The following is a 20,017-nucleotide window of genomic DNA, read 5'->3' on the forward strand; positions in this document are numbered from 1 at the left end:
ACCTAGAGAGAAGGAGTGGAAAGGGGGGATTGCAGGCAAGTCCAATTTTTAAAGACGCACACAAACCTCACATACACACAAACCTCACATACACACACACCTCACATACACACACACCTCACATACACACACACCTCACATACACACACACACGAATGATGGGACTGTGGCTTGGCTGCAGTCGCAACAATAAGAGGAGAGGTCAGTTTGATTTAAAGTCTCAATGCAGCTCTGAGAAAGGACATGACTGAAAGAGACATGGAGGGAGACAGAGAGAGGGAATGAGACACGGAGGGAGACAGAGAGGGAAAGAGACAGGGAGGGAGACAGAGAGGGAAAGAGACATGGAGGGAGACAGAGAGAGGGAATGAGACACGGAGGGAGACAGAGAGGGAAAGAGACAGGGAGGGAGACAGAGAGGGAAAGAGACAGGGAGGGAGACAGAGAGGGAAAGAGACAGGGAGTGAGACAGAGAGGGAAAGAGACAGGGAGGGAGACAGAGAGGGAAAGAGACAGGGAGTGAGACAGAGAGGGAAAGAGACAGGGAGGGAGACAGAGAGGGAAAGAGACAGGGAGGGAGACAGAGAGGGAAAGAGACAGGGAGTGAGACAGAGAGGGAAAGAGACAGGGAGGGAGACAGAGAGGGAAAGAGACAGGGAGGGAGACAGAGAGGGAAAGAGACAGGGAGGGAGACAGAGAGGGAAAGAGACAGGGAGTGAGACAGAGAGGGAAAGAGACAGGGAGGGAGACAGAGAGGGAAAGAGACAGGGAGGGAGACAGAGAGGGAAAGAGACAGGGAGGGAGACAGAGAGGGAAAGAGACAGGGAGGGAGACAGAGAGGGAAAGAGACAGGGAGGGAGACAGAGAGGGAAAGAGACAGGGAGGGAGACAGAGAGGGAAAGAGACAGGGAGGGAGACAGAGAGGGAAAGAGACAGGGAGGGAGACAGAGAGGGAAAGAGACAGGGAGGGAGACAGAGAGGGAAAGAGACAGGGAGGGAGACAGAGAGGGAAAGAGACAGGGAGGGAGACAGAGAGGGAAAGAGACAGGGAGGGAGACAGGGAGGGAGACAGAGAGGGAAAGAGACAGGGAGGGAGACAGAGAGGGAAAGAGACAGGGAGGGAGACAGAGAGGGAAACAGACAGGGAGGGAGACAGAGAGGGAAAGAGACAGGGAGGGAGACAGGGAGGGAGACAGAGAGGGAAAGAGACAGGGAGGGAGACAGAGAGGGAAAGAGACAGGGAGGGAGACAGAGAGGGAAAGAGACAGGGAGGGAGACAGAGAGGGAAAGAGACAGGGAGGGAGACAGAGAGGGAAAGAGACAGGGAGGGAGACAGAGAGGGAAAGAGACAGGGAGGGAGACAGAGAGGGAAAGAGACAGGGAGGGAGACAGAGAGGGAAAGAGACAGGGAGGGAGACAGAGAGGGAAAGAGACAGGGAGGGAGACAGAGAGGGAAAGAGACAGGGAGGGAGACAGAGAGGGAAAGAGACAGGGAGGGAGACAGAGAGGGAAAGAGACAGGGAGGGAGACAGAGAGGGAAAGAGACAGGGAGGGAGACAGAGAGGGAAAGAGACAGGGAGGGAGACAGAGAGGGAAAGAGACAGGGAGGGAGACAGGGAGGGAGACAGAGAGGGAAAGAGACAGGGAGGGAGACAGAGAGGGAAAGAGACAGGGAGGGAGACAGAGAGGGAAACAGACAGGGAGGGAGACAGAGAGGGAAAGAGACAGGGAGGGAGACAGGGAGGGAGACAGAGAGGGAAAGAGACAGGGAGGGAGACAGAGAGGGAAAGAGACAGGGAGGGAGACAGAGAGGGAAAGAGACAGGGAGGGAGACAGAGAGGGAAACAGACAGGGAGGGAGACAGAGAGGGAAAGAGACAGGGAGGGAGACAGAGAGGGAAACAGACAGGGAGGGAGACAGAGAGGGAAACAGACAGGGAGGGGTAGAGAAAAGTTAAAGGGAGAAAAAGATAAAAGGTTTACCTCATCCTTATTAACAACATGATGATTCATTCTCTGGGGTTGTTTTCTAAACAGGCTCTGGGATTAGCTGTTCTCTATCACCACCACGTGGCCATTCTGTGTCATTACAACCCATTACTGCAGTGCAGACACAGGACCCTGGGCCATTCAATTTAGCCAGGTCACCTATATCCTTCAATAAAAATGCAGATACTGTGACATATAGGAAGACAGGATGGAGTTTGACAAACTGGTGTGTTTTATAATGTCTTTATTACAAGCAGAATGACATCACTGAGCTTTGCCCTCATTCGCTACAGAAAGGCTGGCAAAATGTCAACAGATGAACATATTTTAAAATCTTTGTAGAAAAACAACCTTCAAAACTGCTCATGAATACAAACAGTACTGTAGGTTTCTATGTGATATAGCATACTGTTTGCCTTTAGAGAGCACAGTACAGTAGTTGACGTTTCATTTCATTTGTGAGAGCATCACAAGTTCAGAAGCAGTATGGTGAGAGCACTTGGAGCTGTGCTGATAATGTGTTTATAAAGGAAGTGGACATTCTGGTCAGCGACAGTCACAGGGCTGGTGTGTTTAACCAATGAGAGACAGAGACAGACAGACATCCAAAATATTCACTGACTAATCACTTTTTCTCTCACTGTGATCTTGAAAACAAAAAATGTAATCCAAACCGTTTATGAGACGAGTGATGGGTGACTACAGAGAAATATAATCTCTGTAGGTGACTACATAGAAATATAATCTCTGTGGGTGACTACATAGAAATATAATCTCTGTGGGTGACTACAGAGAAATATAATCTCTGTAGGTGACTACATAGAAATATAATCTCTGTGCGCGACTACATAGAAATATAATCTCTGTGGGTGACCACATAGAAATATAATCTCTGTGCGTGACTACATAGAAATATAATCTCTGTGGGTGACTACATAGAAATATAATCTCTGTGGGTGACTACATAGAAATATAATCTCTGTAGGTGACTACATAGAATTATAATCTCTGTGGGTGACTACATAGAAATATAATCTCTGTGGGTGACTACATAGAAATATAATCTCTGTAGGTGACTACATAGAATTATAATCTCTGTAGGTGACGACATAGAAATATAATCTCTGTGCGTGACTACATAGAAATATAATCTCTGTGGGTGACGACATAGAAATATAATCTCTGTGGGTGACTACATAGAAATATAATCTCTGTGGGTGACTACATAGAAATATAATCTCTGTAGGTGACTACATAGAAATATAATCTTTGTGCGTGACTACATAGAAATATAATCTCTGTAGGTGAGGGGGAGACTGCAGGGAGCTAGCTAACAGTAGAATTATAACTACGTAGAATTATAATCTCTGTGGGTGACTACATAGAAATATAATCTCTGTGCGTGACTACATAGAAATATAATCTCTGTGCGTGACTACATAGAAATATAATCTCTGTGGGTGACTACATAGAAATATAATCTCTGTACGTGACTACATAGACATATAATCTCTGTGGGTGACTACATAGAAAAATAATCTCTGTGCGTGACTACATAGAATTATAATCTCTGTAGGTGACCACATAGAAATATAATCTCTGTGGGTGACCACATAGAAATATAATCTCTGTGGGTGACCACATAGAAATATATTCTCTGTAGGTGACTACATAGAAATATAATCTCTGTGGGTGACTACATAGAAATATAATCTCTGTGGGTGACTACATAGAAATATAATCTCTGTAGGTGACTACATAGAAATATAATCTCTGTGGGTGACGACATAGAAATATAATCTCTGTGCGTGACTACATAGAAATATAATCTCTGTGGGTGACTACATAGAAATATAATCTCTGTGGGTGACTACATAGAAATATAATCTCTGTGGGTGACTACATAGAAATATAATCTCTGTAGGTGACTACATAGAAATATAATCTTTGTGCGTGACTACATAGAAATATAATCTCTGTAGGTGAGGGGGAGACTGCAGGGAGCTAGCTAACAGTAGAATTATAACTACGTAGAATTATAATCTCTGTGGGTGACTACATAGAAATATAATCTTTCTGTGTGACTACATAGAAATATAATCTCTGTGGGTGACTACATAGAAATATAATCTCTGTGCGTGACTACATAGAAATATAATCTCTGTGGGTGTCTACATAGAAATATCATCTCTGTGCGTGACTACATAGAAATATAATCTCTGTAGGTGACTACATAGAAATATAATCTCTGTGCGTGACTACATAGAAATATAATCTCTGTGCGTGACTACATAGAAATATAATCTCTGTGGGTGACTACATAGAAATATAATCTCTGTGAATGACTACATAGAAATATAATCTCTGTGGGTGACTACATAGAAAAATAATCTCTGTGCGTGACTACATAGAATTATAATCTCTGTGGGTGACCACATAGAAATATAATCTCTGTGGGTGACCACATAGAAATATAATCTCTGTAGGTGACTACATAGAAATATAATCTCTGTAGGTGACTACATAGAAATATAATCTCTGTGCGTGACTACATAGAATTCTAATCTCTGTGCGTGACTACATAGAAATATAATCTCTGTGGGTGACTACATAGAAATATAATCTCTGTGGGTGACTACATAGAATTCTAATCTCTGTGCGTGACTACATAGAAATATAATCTCTGTGGGTGACTACATAGAAATATAATCTCTGTGGGTGACCACATAGAAATATAATCTCTGTGGGTGACTACATAGAATTCTAATCTCTGTGGGTGACTACATAGAAATATAATCTCTGTGGGTGACTACATAGAAATATAATCTCTGTGCGTGACTACATAGAAATATAATCTCTGTGCGTGACTACATAGAATTCTAATCTCTGTGCGTGACTACATAGAAATATAATCTCTGTGGGTGACTACATAGAAATATAATCTCTGTGGGTGACCACATAGAAATATAATCTCTGTGGGTGACGACATAGAAATATAATCTCTGTGGGTGACTACATAGAATTCTAATCTCTGTGGGTGACTACATAGAAATATAATCTCTGTGGGTGACTACATAGAAATATAATCTCTGTGGGTGACTAGCCTACTCATGAAAGTCAGGTCACTTACAGTAGCAGAAAGTGGGAGTCACTATCATCTAAAAGTCTTCAGAGTGTTTATTCTGTGGAAATACCTTTTCATTTGGATTGTTACAAAAACCAAAAGCAAAATTATAAATACATAGAGTTGAAATAAAAGCTTCTCCCCTGGATAAAACACTAGCAAAAGAAAAATATCTGATGTGATTGGTCAAAAGACCAATTTGTGGAAAAATGATCAGAATTGGGCTGGCTGTGTAAATGCAGTCTATGTCATATCCGTTGGAAGTCATGCATTCATTGTCTGATGTTTTTGTCATTACAAAAGGCTGGTCTAACAGTGTAGCTGGGACAAATTCAGACTGTTGCTTATGGGGAGAGTTTTCACTGTTTGTGTTACTGTGTCAAATCATCATGAAGTCCTCTTTACAGTGGGTCTGATACAGTGGAGGCTGGTGAGGGGAGGACAGCTCATAATAATGTCCAGAACGGAGTAAATGGAATAGTATCAAGCACTTTTTTTTCCCATATGTTTGGTACCATTCCTTTCACTCAATTCCAGCCATTACCATGAGCCATCCTCCCCTCAGCAGCCTCCATTGGTCTGATATATGACATTCATGATAACCCCTTAGAATACATGTCAGTAAGCTCAACCAAATGGATCTAGTCATAAACAAACATAAACCCTGAACACTGAACTTTTTAAAAAAATCCCCAAAAGGGCAGAGTTGTGCCCTGGTGCAAAGACAACATGAGACACAATTTCTACTGTATAGAGATATTTGTTGTACGTGTCAGCACTCAGCAGACCAATGAACATACAAATATGCTTATGAATCCAATGACTTTCAGAGTCTCTCACTAACACCACAGATGTCACTATCACCACAGATGAGCTTTGGACAAAGGCAGATGTTTCACCTCAGACTTTTACATGTTAGAAATGTGGAAAATAGATGAATTCAACACCATCTACAATCATTTACATAGAGCATGTGGCGAACCAATCATATTATTTATATGACATTCTAGAAAGATAGATTTGATTGTGACTGCGCTGTTTGATTCAAGTCTTTGCATTCATTTTTTAAAATGTATTTCCCAAACCCCTAACACTGCCCCCCAAAAATACATATCTCCATTAGTTGAAGTTACATCCATACGTGGTAAACAACCTGCATTCATAATATATACCACATAAAATACCTCAGTTCATAATCGAACAGATACGAAAAGCCATAACCTGGTGCGATAAAGATATATCATTCTAGAGTACGGACAAGAACCTTTGCATAACAGAACACACACAGTCTTTAGACAACATAGCATAATGCAAGCAACACTGAATAATGATCCATTAAAACATCCATGAAAGAACCCTATCAGTCTGTGTACAGGGCAGAGATATCGGTCTGACCCATAGGCCTGACCCAAACAGAGTGCTGTTACAGTGTATGGCCACATTGTATATAGAGTTGAAGTGGGAAGTTTACATACACCTTAGCCAAATACATTTAAACTCAGTTTTTCACAATTCCTGACATTTAATCCTAGTAAAAATTCCCTGTTTTAGGTCAGTTAGGATCACCACTTTATTTTAAGAATGTGAATAGTAGAGAGAATGATTTATTTCAGCTTTTATTTCATTCATCACATTCCCAGTGGGTCAGAAGTTTACATACACTCAATTAGAATTTGGATGCATTGCCTTAAAATTGTTTAACTTGGGTCAAACATTTCGGGTAGCCTTCCACAAGCTTCCCACAATAAGTTGGGTGAATTTTGGCCCATTCCTCCTGACAGAGCTGGTGTAACTGAGTCAGGTTTGTAGGGCTCCTTGCGCGCACATGCTTTTTCAGTTCTGCTCACAAATGTTCTATAGGATTGAGGTCAGGGCTTTGTGATGGCCACTCCAATACCTTGACTTTGTTGTCCTTAAGCCATTTTGCCACAACTTTTGAAGTATGCTTGGGGTCAGGGGCGAAAATCTGATATCAACTTTGGAGAGGACAATTACATGAAATGTTCTCAAGAGCAATTCCTGAGGGGGACACGAAAAGTAGTGCTGTAACACATAGCCTACATTGTAATATGGTAAATGTATATTGAGGAACCAAAGAAATAAGGTGTTTGCCGTACTCCTAACTACCGGTACCCAAAACTACACAACTAATCACAACAGCAATACCATTGCCTTTAACAAATCTTAGTTCAGTCACCAGTTTAAGTTGAGAGTAGGGATATCCATGGCATTTTCCAATTATGTTCCTATTTTACAAGTCAAAAAAATGGAGAACCTTTCATAATGTTGCCAAACAAAGACTCAACAAACTTACCTGAGACTCCCTGTCTCTGCCAGTCTGTCCCTGCATATCTGTCCCCAACTCTGCTGTCTGTGTGCCATCTGTTGCCTGCTCTGCCTAATGACATCATTGTGAAACATTTCCATTAGAATTTCATTTCTTTCTTATGAACATTTTATCAACTAGTCTTTGAGATATTAGGCTACTAGGGTTCTTACTATGCGTTTTGGTGTATTGAAAAATACTCTGATGTCCGTCTTTTATTTTTCTGCCATTTTTCTACCTGGCTGGCTGGCTACACACACAGTGTGTAGGTTATTTACAGTAGGAGATGGGCTTCTATCATCTTCAATCATTCTATTTGGGCTTCGATCTAAAAGGTAGCTAGCAAATGTGAAACGGATTAAAATGACAAGAGTTGACAGCTGTATGAGTTCACCATTTACACAACATATGCTGCAACCTTTTGTAATTTTAATAGTTTGTTTCATATTGGCTAGCTTCCAACAATAGCTGAATTTGCAAAGCTAGCGAGCACCAATTCAGTTTCAGTGGTGTTTGCTATAATCTTTGCTACCGGGTTAAATAAAGGTGAAATAAAATAAATAAATAAAAGTTCACTTGCGACAATTTAGCTTTTGCAATGAGACCATTAAATATATTTAAGACAATGGTAGAAGAGAGTGTAGTTCTGTTCAGTTTGGATTTCAGTTTATCGCTAACCTTATCACAGGGACTTTGAAGCACTAACTTACATCATCTGCATGCTGATTTCATCTTTGACGACGCCACATAAATGGAATAGGTACTAGCTAGCTTAATAGTTAATATTTGCGCGCTAGCTCTGCATATTCAGCTAGTGTGTGTGAGCGATTGACTGGATTAACCTCACGTCAGTTACGTTCATTGAGTGCCTTTCAGACAGTAGATACGACCTCTCTGTTACCTTGCCAACTAAGGAACTGGCAGTGGATCAAACCATTGTGAGGCAAAGGGTGGGGGGGTTGCAATCTTTTGAAACTTAAAAACGCGCTATTAAGTGTCTATAATCAGCACAATTGCTTTCATTGCGTATTATTAATATTATTTAAATTACATAGTTATGTTTCAGTGATATATTGGGGGGGACAAATCATATTTTTCCCAGGATGGGGGGGTCGTGTGTCCCCCGTCCCCCCCCGGGATTTCCACCCCTGCTTGGGGTCATTGTCCATTTGGAAGACCCATTTGCGACCAAGCTTTAACTTCCTGACTGATGTCTTGAGATGTTGCTTCAATATATCCACCTAATTTTGGTTCTCATGATGCCATCTATTTTGTGAAGTGCACCAGTCCCTCCTGCAGCAAAGCACCCCCACAACATGATCCTGCCACCTCCATGCTTCACGGTTGGGATGGTGTTCTTCGGCTTGCAAGCCTTCCCCTTTATCCTCCAAACATAATGATGGTCATTATGGACAAACAGTTCTATTTTTGTTTCATCAGACCAGAGGACATTTCTCCAAATAGTACAATCTTTGTCCACATGTGCAGTTGCAAACTGTAGTCTGACTTTTCTATGGCGGTTTTGGAGCAGTGGCTTCTTCCTTGCTGAGCGTCCCTTCAGGTTATGTCAGTATAGGACTCGTTTTTCTGTGGATATGATACTTTTGTACCTGTTTCCTCCAGCATCTTCACAAGGTCCTTTGCTGTTGTTCGGGGATTGATTTGCACTTTTCACACCAAAGTACGTTCATCTCTAGGAGACAGAAGGCATCTCCTTCCTGAGCGGTATGACGGCTGCGTGGTCCCATGGTGTTTATACTTGCATACTATTGTTTGTACAGATGAACGTGGTACCTTCAGGCGTTTGGAAATTGCTCCCAAGGATGAGCCAGACTTGTGGAGGTCTATAATTTTTTTTCTGAGGTCTTGGCTGATTTCTTTTGATTTTCCCATAATGTCAAGCAAAGAGGCACTGAGTTTGAAGGTAGGCCTTGAAATACATCCACAGGCACACCTACAACTGACTCAAATTATGTAAATTAGCCTATTAGCTTCTAAAGCCATGACATCATTTTCTGGAATTTTCCAAGCTGTTTAAAGGCACAGTCAACTTAGTGTATGTAAACTTCTGACCCACTGGAATTGTGATACAGTGAATTATAAGTGAAATAATCTGTCTGTAAACAATTGTTGGAAAAATGACTTGTGTCATGCACAAAGTAGATGTCCTAACCAACTTGCCAAAACTATAGTTAGTTAACAAGAAATTTCTGTAGTGGTTGAAAAATGAGTTTTAATGACTCCAAGCTAAGTGTATGTAAACTTCCAACTTCAACTGTATATACACACGCACACACACACACACACACACACACACACACACACACACACACACACACACACACACACACACACACACACACACACACACACACACACACACACACACACACACACACACACACACACACACACACACACACACGTGCAGTGAATAACAGATGTCTTTCTCCCCAGAACAACGTGGCGAAGCCACTTCCGTTATTTCAACAAAAGGAGTACATTTGAGAGACAAAGAAAAAGAAGAAAAAAAGAAGACAGAGACAGTAAATGAAATGGATCAGAAAAGGCCGGTCCGTTTCATACACAATTCCTTAGTGTAGAAGGGACGCACATTCAAATACACAACACCTCCTTGTGTTCAGTGTTTAACACCACTGACATGTAGAATAGAGTAGCAGAACAGAGTAGAGGTGTGGACTGGACTGGGATCAGGACCAGACTGAAATGGAACGGACAGGACCAGTAGGAGGCAGTTTGGGGGAGGGGTGTATCTAAATGGCTGACAATACACACGGTGAATTGTGTGAAGATGTTTCACGTTTTTCAGTATGTGTGATTTATTTTGCATATGTGTGTGTGTGTGTGTTTGCATTTTTATGAGTGGAATACAAATCCATGGTAAGCTGTAGGTTTAGATCACATTAGTCTCTGTGTGTGTGCACATCGTTTTGTGAGCACATCATTTTGTGTGTGTTCACACATTAGTCTGTGTGTGTGTGTGTGTGTGTTCACACATTAGTCTGTGTGTGTGTGTGTGTGTGTGTGTGTGTGTGTTCACACATTAGTCTGTGTGTGTGTGTGGTCACACATTAGTCTGTGTGTGTGTGTGAGTGTGTGGTCACACATTAGTCTGTGTGTGTGTGTGAGTGTGTGGTCACACATTAGTCTGTGTGTGTGTGTGAGTGTGTGTTCACACATTAGTCTGTGTGTGTGTGTGAGAGTGTGTGTTCACACATTAGTCTGTGTGTGTGTGTGAGTGTGTGTGTGTGTGTGTGTGTGTGTGAGAGTGTGTGTTCACACATTAGTTTGTGTGTGTGTGTGAGTGTGTGTGTGTGTCACACAAAGGTCTCTGGCCCCGTTGCGTAGTAGGCAAAGCCGGCCCCTGAGAGGCGGAGCATGTAGGTGTTGAGGGTGCCGGCGGTCTGCCCCGCCCCCATCAGTCCAGTGGGCCAATAGTAGTTTGTGGGGGAAGGACTCAGACCTGCGGAGTGGGAGGGGCTTCAGAACCCTGATGTAGAGGTGGGAGGAATCAGTGCTCTTCCGTTTGGAGGAAGGGCCAGAAGGGCGAGAGGACACGGGGGTCAACTCTGCTACACTGCCCTGCAACAGCTTGTCAACGTCCTGGAGAAAGAGGGAAGGAGAGAACGGAGAAGAAGAGAGGGAATGTTTAGATCACTGAAAATACCCTAGTCTGTTTCAGGTTGAACTCACATTCAGATGATCAGCATGCAATGAAAATGAAACATTCACACACATGCTGTATCATCTTCTAACACCAGAGGTCAGTGTTCCTCATCCAAATGGCCACTAATGCTGCCTGATGTTTTATTCAATTCAGTGTACAGAATAATAATCAATGCCATTGTTTCCCCTGTGTCTTAAACTTTATTTCCATGTTTAAGATACCAAATGTATTTATTTGTACAAAATTGCAGTGATATCTTTTTCTCTGACCCCCGTGTTGGAATGGACAGTATGAGAGGGATCCAATAATAAGACATTGAGCTCATCCACCTTACAGCAGCTCTCAGCAGGACAGAAGGAAAGCCAGAAAATGCCTCTGTTGCATCCCAAGAGAGTTTACAATAGAGTACCAACCCAAGCAAGTCACCCTGACCCCCAGACAAACCACCTGAAGATAATCATGATAATAAAACCACCCAGACAGCCCCATGCGTTGCATTCCACAATTGTGATTCGTCCCAAGTGAGCAAGCCTCTCAGCACAGTAGACCACCTGGCATCGGTGAAGACCCCCTAGCAGTAAATAAAATGCCCCCCACTACCAGCACCCCTCCAGAACCACAGGGCGACAGGCAGACATTTTAGCAGCATTGCCACTCTTGCCATATTCTGTGGCCATTGGCGTTCAGTTACCGTAGCAACCCTAGTTCTCTGATGGGGAAGAGTCTAGGGGCTGGCTGAGCAGGTAGTTCGGGTTGTGTGACATCATGGAGTCATAGGTCCTGGTAGCTTGCACCCCTCCACCTCCTCTGTCCCTCTCACAGGTCCTAGCAGGGCAAAGCATGTCTCTCTCACTGCCTCCACCTCCATCAACAGGACTGGCGTCCGGGGCAGAGGACACACTCCCCTCACACACACCATCAGCCTTCACCCTCTGTGGGCAAACAGTAGGGTGAGCAGGGGTCAGGAACCAGGAGGAGGTTCTAAACAGAAGCCATGCGGTGAAGCATTGCACTGTAACAAACTGTATGTGACATGTAATGATAGCCCTTCAACTTCCCGTGTCCTGCTGCCTGCTGAGGATTACTCCAGTGTAGAAAACATAACATACATACACATGCTAGCAAGTTAGCATTTGGATGGAATAACACATTCATGTACATTTTATACATCAATATACAGTAGATACATTTGAACAGCATCCATAGAGGAACATGAAGAGAAGAGATGCTGAATATGGTACTGGGTGAGATTGTTAGGCTAGCAGGATGCTAACAGAAGGCTCAAAATTAGTACAACCTGTTATCAGCTGTAGCATGGTCAGCAGTAGCATATATAGCAGTATGAATGATAGTATTGTCTGGTAATTGAGTTGAATTGTTTGAAATGGAAGCCCTGCATGGTGAGAGCCCTGGATGGTGAGAGCCCTGGATGGGAACACTACAGTGACTGTGATTGATGTTTGAAAGTTGGGAGTTAATGTTGAAACACTGATTTAAGTGAATGAAGGTGGACCACTGATGTCATTTTGACATTGGCACATGCCACCGTGCACATAAAGTGTTTAAAAAGTCACCTCATCCTCCTCTGCCGTCTCTCGGCCAATCAGAAACTCAATCTGCTGTCAGACTGAGAGAGCACAAAGATGGTGGACGGCTCCACGGTAAGGCACGGGCGATTGGACTGTCGTTGCCCCAGGTAACGGGGTCAGAGGAAGAGGAGTGGAGGATTGGAGGAGGGAGACAGAGGGAGCGGTGGAGAGAGGAGAGAGATAGAAAGGGAAAGGGGGACGGTGGTGGGTTCAATTAGGAAGCAGAGCAGAGAGAGATGGGAAGAGGAAAGAAATCCGTTAGATTTAGCTACAGATCCGTTTCCCAAATGTACATCTAAAAAGCATCGGATAGGTATAAGCAATATGATATGCTTCATCTTGCCTTCTGATAGGCTGGGTGTAATCTTCACCATTTTGCTCACACCTATGCAACGGGGTCAGATCTACAGGACTGCTAAGGGGCTGGCTAAGGGTCTATTTGGAATTCAGCACTTGAATCACAGGAAGCAGGAAGTTCAGCTAAGCAGTGACAGGAAGTAGTAATATCAGATGAAAAGAGGGGAAGGGAGTTTTTAAAGTGTGGGTTAACACAGGGTCAATCTTTTAGGACATGGGTGTCAAACTAAATTTCCCTGCGGGCCGCATTTAGTCTTCACCAGACTGGAGGGCCGCATTTAGTCTTCACCAGACTGGAGGGCCGCATTTAGTCTTCACCAGACTGGAGGGCCGCATTTAGTCTTCACCAGACTGGAGGGCCGCATTTAGTCTTCCCCAGACTGGAGGGCCGCATTTAAATTGGATTATATTTCCTCTGTGTCAAAATTTGATTCGGTTTTAGTAATTTCAATGTTGATAAAATGACTCAAACCACCCGCGGGCTGGATTGAATGGGCTCGCAGGCCAGATCCGGCCTTGAGATTGACACGTGCTTTAGGAGTTTTAGTACTGAGTCGTCTGGCATGTGAGAGGCAGCTATACCTGCATACTTTTGGTCAGTAGAGAAGGTATTTTTGATGTGATTATACATGCAGGTCTACTGTACATATTGAGGGCTGCTACCAAATAGCTCTTCAATTAACTGGTGCAGTTGTATTTCCTGAGCTGTGGTCAAGTTGTGGTCCTACCTGTGCAAGATGGGTGGCGGTGGGCCACAGTGTTCTGCAGAGGACCTTCTTGACCACATCAGGCAGCAGGCTGACCATAATGAGCAGGATGATGCTGAGCCAAGCCGGACCGCTGGACAACATCTGCATGAACACATAGTACATCCTCTGGTAGTTCAGGAAAGGCCTGGAGGGAGAGCAGAGGATCTAGTTATTCTATATCTATGTTTAAGGGAAATGAATAATGTACAGAGTAAGAACCAGTCAGTTGTAAGAATGAGAGGCCTACCAGATGATGCCTCCCCAGAGCAGAGAGAAGATGACATAGAAAAGCAGGGAGCCCCAGATGACAAAATGGTTGATCCAGGTCCAGTGGTGTGTGTCCAAGGCAAGCTGCAAGACACACACACACTCACACACACACACACACACACACACACACACACACACACACACACACACACACACACACACACACACACACACACACACACACACACACACACACACACACACACACACACACACACACACACACACACACACACACACACACACGTTATCAATCAGTCCATAGTTACTCCTCCAGGGGTTACAGCTCTAACGATTGATCAATTATCTCACAGACATACACATGCAAAGAGATTATTCAATCCACTATTATCAGATTCACTCAGTCTCTTACTCCTTCACACAGTGTAAACACACACACACACTCACCTTGAGCGTGACCGTGAACACCAGCACAGTAAAGACAAGAGTCCCGAAAGTCCAGTTCCCAAACATCTAGAGAAGAACAGAGAGCGAGCAGGAAGTCAGCCACATCTCATCAGGCACACATTTCATCCATCCTTTATACAACGCATTCGGAAAGTATTCAGACCCCTTGACTTTTTCCACATTTTGTTATGTTACAGCCTCATTCTAAAATGGATTGTATACATTTTCCCCCTCACAATACCCCATGACAGAGCAAAAACAGGTTTATAGAACTGTTTCCAAAATTAAAAACTGAAAAACTAAATTCAGCCCCTTGCTATGAGACTCGAAATTGAGCTCAGGTGCATCCTGTTCCCATTGATCATCCTTGAGATGTTTCTACAACTTGATTGGAGTCCACCTGTGGTAAATTCAATTGATTGGACATGATTTGGAAAGGCACACACCTGTCTATGTAAGGTCCCACATTTGTCAGTGCATGTCAGAGCAAAAACCAAGCCATGAGGTCGAAGGAATTGTCCGTAGAGCTCCGAGACAGGATTGTGTCGAGGCACAGATCTGTGGAAGGGTACCAAAACATTTCTGCAGCATTGAAGGTCCCCAAGAACACAGTGGAAAACTAGGCAATGGGGGAGAAGGGCCTTGGTCAGGGAGGTGACAATGAAACCGATGATCACAGAGCTCAAGAGTTCCTCTGTGGAGATGGGAGAACCTTCCAGAAGGACAACTATCTCTGCAGCAATCCATCAATCAGGCCTTTTTGGTAGTGGCCAGACGGAAGCCACTACTCAGTAAAAGGCACATGACAGCCTACTTGGAGTTTGCCAAAAGGCGCCTAAAGGACTCTCAGCCCATGATAAACAAGATTCTCTGGTCTGATGAATCCAAGATTGAACTCTTTGGCCTGAATGCCAAGCGTTGCGTCTGGAGGAAACCTGGCACCATCCATATGGTGAAGCATGGTGGTGGCAGCATCATGCTGTGGGGATGTTTTTCAGCGTCAGGGAATGGGAGGATTGAGGGAAAGATGAATGGCGCAAAGTACAGAGAGATCCTTGATGAAAACCTGCTCCAGAGCTCTCAGGACCTCAGACTCGGGCGAAGGTTCACCTTCCAACAGGACAACGACCCTAAGCACACAGCCAAGACAATGCAGGAGTGGCTGCGGGACTATTCTGGATGTCCTTGAGTGGCCCAGCCAGAGCCCGGACTTGAACACGATCGAACATCTCTGGAGAGACCTGAAAGTAGCTGTGCAGCGACGCTCCCCATCCAACCTGACAGAGCTTGATAGGATCTGCAGAGAAGAATGGGAGAAACTCCCGAAATGTGCCAAGCTTGTAGCATCATACCCAAGAACACTTGAGGCTGTAATCACTGCAAAGGGTGTTTCAACAAATACTGAGTAAAAGGTCTGAATAGTTATGTAAATGTCATATTTCCGTTTTTTTATTTGAATACATTTGCTAAAAATGAAAAAAATAAAAAGTTTTGCTTTGTCATTGTGGGGTATTGTGTGTAGGGGTAATGTAATCCGTGTTAGATTAAGGCTGTAACATAACAGGTCAAGGGGTCAACACCATCACTGATCATCTGTTGAAACCATTGACTTGTATAAATATCAGTTGAAACTATTCACACCGATATGAGCACAGAGCACTAACTGTAATTACTTCATTTAAACCTGTGTTGTAGTTTGATGCTAAACGCACGTAAATGCAGTTCACATACCTTTTATATTTTGCGCGAGCGTTTACCCATCTTTTTTATTTTGGTGAGCGTTTACCCAACTTTTTTATTTTGCGCGAGCGTTTAACCAACTTTTTTATTTTGCGCGAGCGTTTACACACCTTTTTTATTTTGCGCGAGCGTTTACCCACCTTTTGTGGCTAAATGCATTTAAGAATAGGTAACATTACTTTACTTACCATGAACGGCGATCAGCATTTATCCATATATTCTTTACCACTACATCACTGATTACAATCCTAAACCCTATTGTGTTTGATGCTGCAACAAGCTACGTCCATTTCACCTGTATTTCACCTTGTCTTTTACTGTTGTATGGCATCCCATTCATGTAAGTCTCATATTAAGCTAATTATGGTAAATAACCTTGAAACTTGAGAGCAAAAGCAGGATGCCAAATATATAAATATATACATAAATATAGAGTAAAAAATTGAGAAAATCTACTCTGCATATTTCCCTTAGCCATCTCCCGCTCTTTCTCTCTCTCTGATGCAAAGATGGATCTCGTGCTCTTTTTGGATGTGTTCTCTACTCACAGATGACAAAAAACTGCCATAATGAAGGAACAGATGGACGAGGAGAAAGAGACAGGGAGAGAGATGGCAAACAAGAGAGAAATATGAAGGGAGAGGTAGGGTTATAGATAAAGAGAGGGAGCGTAAGAGATAGATGAGGGAGAGGTAGAGTGACAGGAAGAGAGATGGAGGGAGAGGTAGAGTGACAGGAAGAGAGATGGAGGGAGAGGTAGAGTGACAGAGGAAGAGAGATGGAGGGAGAAGTAGAGTGACAGTAAGAGAGATGGAGGGAGAGGTAGAGTGACAGGAAGAGAGATGGAGGGAGAGGTAGAGTGACAGTAAGAGAGATGGAGGGAGAAGTAGAGTGACAGGAAGAGAGATGGAGGGAGAGGTAGAGTGACAGAGGAAGAGAGATGGAGGGAGAGGTAGAGTGACAGAGGAAGAGAGATGGAGGGAGAGGTAGAGTGACAGAGGAAGAGAGATGGAGGGAGAAGTAGAGTGACAGTAAGAGAGATGGAGGGAGAGGTAGAGTGACAGGAAGAGAGATGGAGGGAGAGGTAGAGTGACAGAGGAAGAGAGATGGAGGGAGAGGTAGAGTGACAGGAAGAGAGATGGAGGGAGAGGTAGAGTGACAGAGGAAGAGAGATGGAGGGAGAGGTAGAGTGACAGAGGAAGAGAGATGGAGGGAGAGGTAGAGTGACAGAGGAAGAGAGATGGAGGGAGAGGTAGAGTGACAGGAAGAGAGATGGAGGGAGAAGTAGAGTGACAGGAAGAGAGATGGAGGGAGAGGTAGAGTGACAGGAAGAGAGATGGAGGGAGAGGTAGAGTGACAGGAAGAGAGATGGAGGGAGAGGTAGAGTGACAGGAAGAGAGATGGAGGGAGAAGTAGAGTGACAGTAAGAGAGATGGAGGGAGAGGTAGAGTGACAGGAAGAGAGATGGAGGGAGAGGTAGAGTGACAGAGGAAGAGAGATGGAGGGAGAGGTAGAGTGACAGAGGAAGAGAGATGGAGGGAGAGGTAGAGTGACAGAGGAAGAGAGATGGAGGGAGAGGTAGAGTGACAGAGGAAGAGAGATGGAGGGAGAGGTAGAGTGACAGAGGAAGAGAGATGGAGGGAGAGGTAGAGTGACAGAGGAAGAGAGATGGAGGGAGAAGTAGAGTGACAGAGGAAGAGAGATGGAGGGAGAAGTAGAGTGACAGAGGAAGCGAGATGGAGGGAGAAGTAGAGTGACAGAGGAAGAGAGATGGAGGGAGAAGTAGAGTGACAGAGGAAGAGAGAATGAGGGAGAAGTAGAGTGACAGGAAGAGAGATGGAGGGAGAGGTAGAGTGACAGAGGAAGAGAGATGGAGGGAGAGGTAGAGTCACAGGAAGAGAGATGGAGGGAGAAGTAGAGTGACAGGAAGAGAGATGGAGGGAGAGGTAGAGTGACAGGAAGAGAGATGGAGGGAGAGGTAGAGTGACAGGAAGAGAGATGGAGGGAGAGGTAGAGTGACAGGAAGAGAGATGGAGGGAGAAGTAGAGTGAGAGATGGAGAGCGGGGGGGGGGGGAGAAGGAGGATAGTGGAAGGCTGTTGGAACCTCCATGTTCTCATCTCTGACTACCCCTCCTTCTCCAACATCAGCCATCTCTCAATTCACACCCTGGCCTAATCAACACATGTACACTAGAAATACATCTCTCCACACTAGAAATACATCTCTCTACACTAGGAATACATCTCTCTCTACACTAGAAATACATCTCTCTCTACACTAGAAATACATCTCTCTCTACACTAGAAATACATCTCTCTATACAAGAAATACATCTCTCTATACAAATGCCTAGAGAGTTTTCAGCTATACTTTTCAGACAGATGCTGGCACTAAGACTGCACTCAGTCAGCTGTATAAGGAAATAAGCAAACAGGAAACCGCTCACCCAGAGGCGGCACTCCTAGTGGCCGGAGACTTTAATGCAGGGAAACTTAAATCAGTTCTATAAAATTTCTATCAACATGTTAAATGTGCAACCAGAGGGAAAAAAATATAGATCACCTGTACTCCACACACAGAGACACGTACAAAGCTCTCCCTCACCCTCCATTTGGTAAATCCAACCACAACACTATCCTCCTGATTCCTGCTTACAAGCAAAAATTAAAGCAGGAAGCACCAGTGACTCGGTCTATAAAAAAGTGGTCAGATGAAGCAGATGCTAAGCTACAGGACTGTTTTGCTATCACAGACTGGAATATGTTCCGGGATTCTTCCGATGGCATTGAGGAGTACACCACATCAGTCACTGGCTTCATCAATAAGTGCATCGAGGACGTCGTCCCCACAGTGACTGTACATACATACCCCAACCAGAAGCCATGGATTACAGGCAACATTCGCACTGAGCTAAAGGGTAGAGCTGCCGCTTCAAGGTGCGGGACTCTAACCCGGAAGCTTACAAGAAATCCTGCTATGCCCTGCGACGAACCATCATACAGACAAAGTGTCAATACAGGACTAAGGTTGAATCGCACTACACCGGCTCCGACGCTCGTCTTATGTGGCAGGGCTTGCAAACTATTACAGACTGCAAAGAGAAGCACAGCCGCGAGCTGCCCAGTGACACGAGCCTACCAGACGAGCTAAATCACGTCTATGCCCGCTTTGAGGCAAGCAACACTGGGGCATGCATGAGAGCATCAGCTGTTCCGGACGACTGTGTGATCACGCTCTCCATAGCCGATGTGAGTAAGACCTTTAAACAGGTCAACATACACAAGGCTGTGGGGCCAGACGGATTACCAGGACGTGTATTCCGGACATATGCTGACCAACTGGCAGGTGTCTTCACTGACATTTTCAACATGTCCTTGATTAAGTCTGTAATACCAACATGTTTCAAGCAGACCACCATAGTCCCTGTGCCCAAGAACACAAAGGCAACCTGCCTAAATGACTACAGACCCGTAGCACTCATGTCTGTAGCCATGAAGTGCTTTGAAAGGTTGGTCATGGCTCACATCAACACCATTATCCTAGAAACCCTAGACCCACTCCAATTTCGAGCTTGACGCCTTGATAAGTTCCTTTCCTGAGGATGGCTCACCTCTCACAGTTCTGGGTGACTTTAACCTCCCCACGTCTACCTTCGACTCATTCCTCTCTGCCTCCTTCTTTCCACTCCTCTCCTCTTTCGACCTCACCCTCTCACCTTCCCCCCCTACTCACAAGGCAGGCAATACGCTTGACCTCATCTTTACTAGATGCTGTTC

At 44.2% G+C, this 20,017-nt stretch overlaps 1 protein-coding gene across 5 annotated transcripts in view; it reads right to left on the bottom strand.

The window, feature by feature from the left end:
• Positions 1-5,147: 5,147 nt before the first annotated feature.
• The window catches only part of LOC106595097 (phospholipid-transporting ATPase IH), a 115,859-nt gene continuing 100,989 nt past the window's right edge, over positions 5,148-20,017 (bottom strand). For 2 of the 5 annotated variants that reach the window (XM_082969149.1, XM_082969150.1), the window contains 5 exons: positions 14,500-14,565; positions 14,069-14,172; positions 13,801-13,966; positions 12,701-12,807; positions 11,818-12,058 (listed from right to left, as the gene is read on the bottom strand). In XM_082969149.1, coding sequence (XP_082825275.1) covers positions 12,730-12,807; positions 13,801-13,966; positions 14,069-14,172; positions 14,500-14,565 — 414 coding nt within the window. In that variant the 3' untranslated portion in view covers positions 11,818-12,058; positions 12,701-12,729. Of the gene's footprint in view, positions 11,063-11,817; positions 12,059-12,700; positions 12,808-13,800; positions 13,967-14,068; positions 14,173-14,499; positions 14,566-20,017 lie in introns of those variants that run through there. The other 3 variants (XM_082969146.1, XM_082969147.1, XM_082969148.1) reach the window with 2 other exon arrangements.

This window comes from Salmo salar, chromosome 25 (assembly GCF_965601325.2).
Source record: "Salmo salar chromosome 25, fSalSal1, whole genome shotgun sequence".
Classification (NCBI taxonomy): Eukaryota; Metazoa; Chordata; class Actinopteri; order Salmoniformes; family Salmonidae; genus Salmo; species Salmo salar.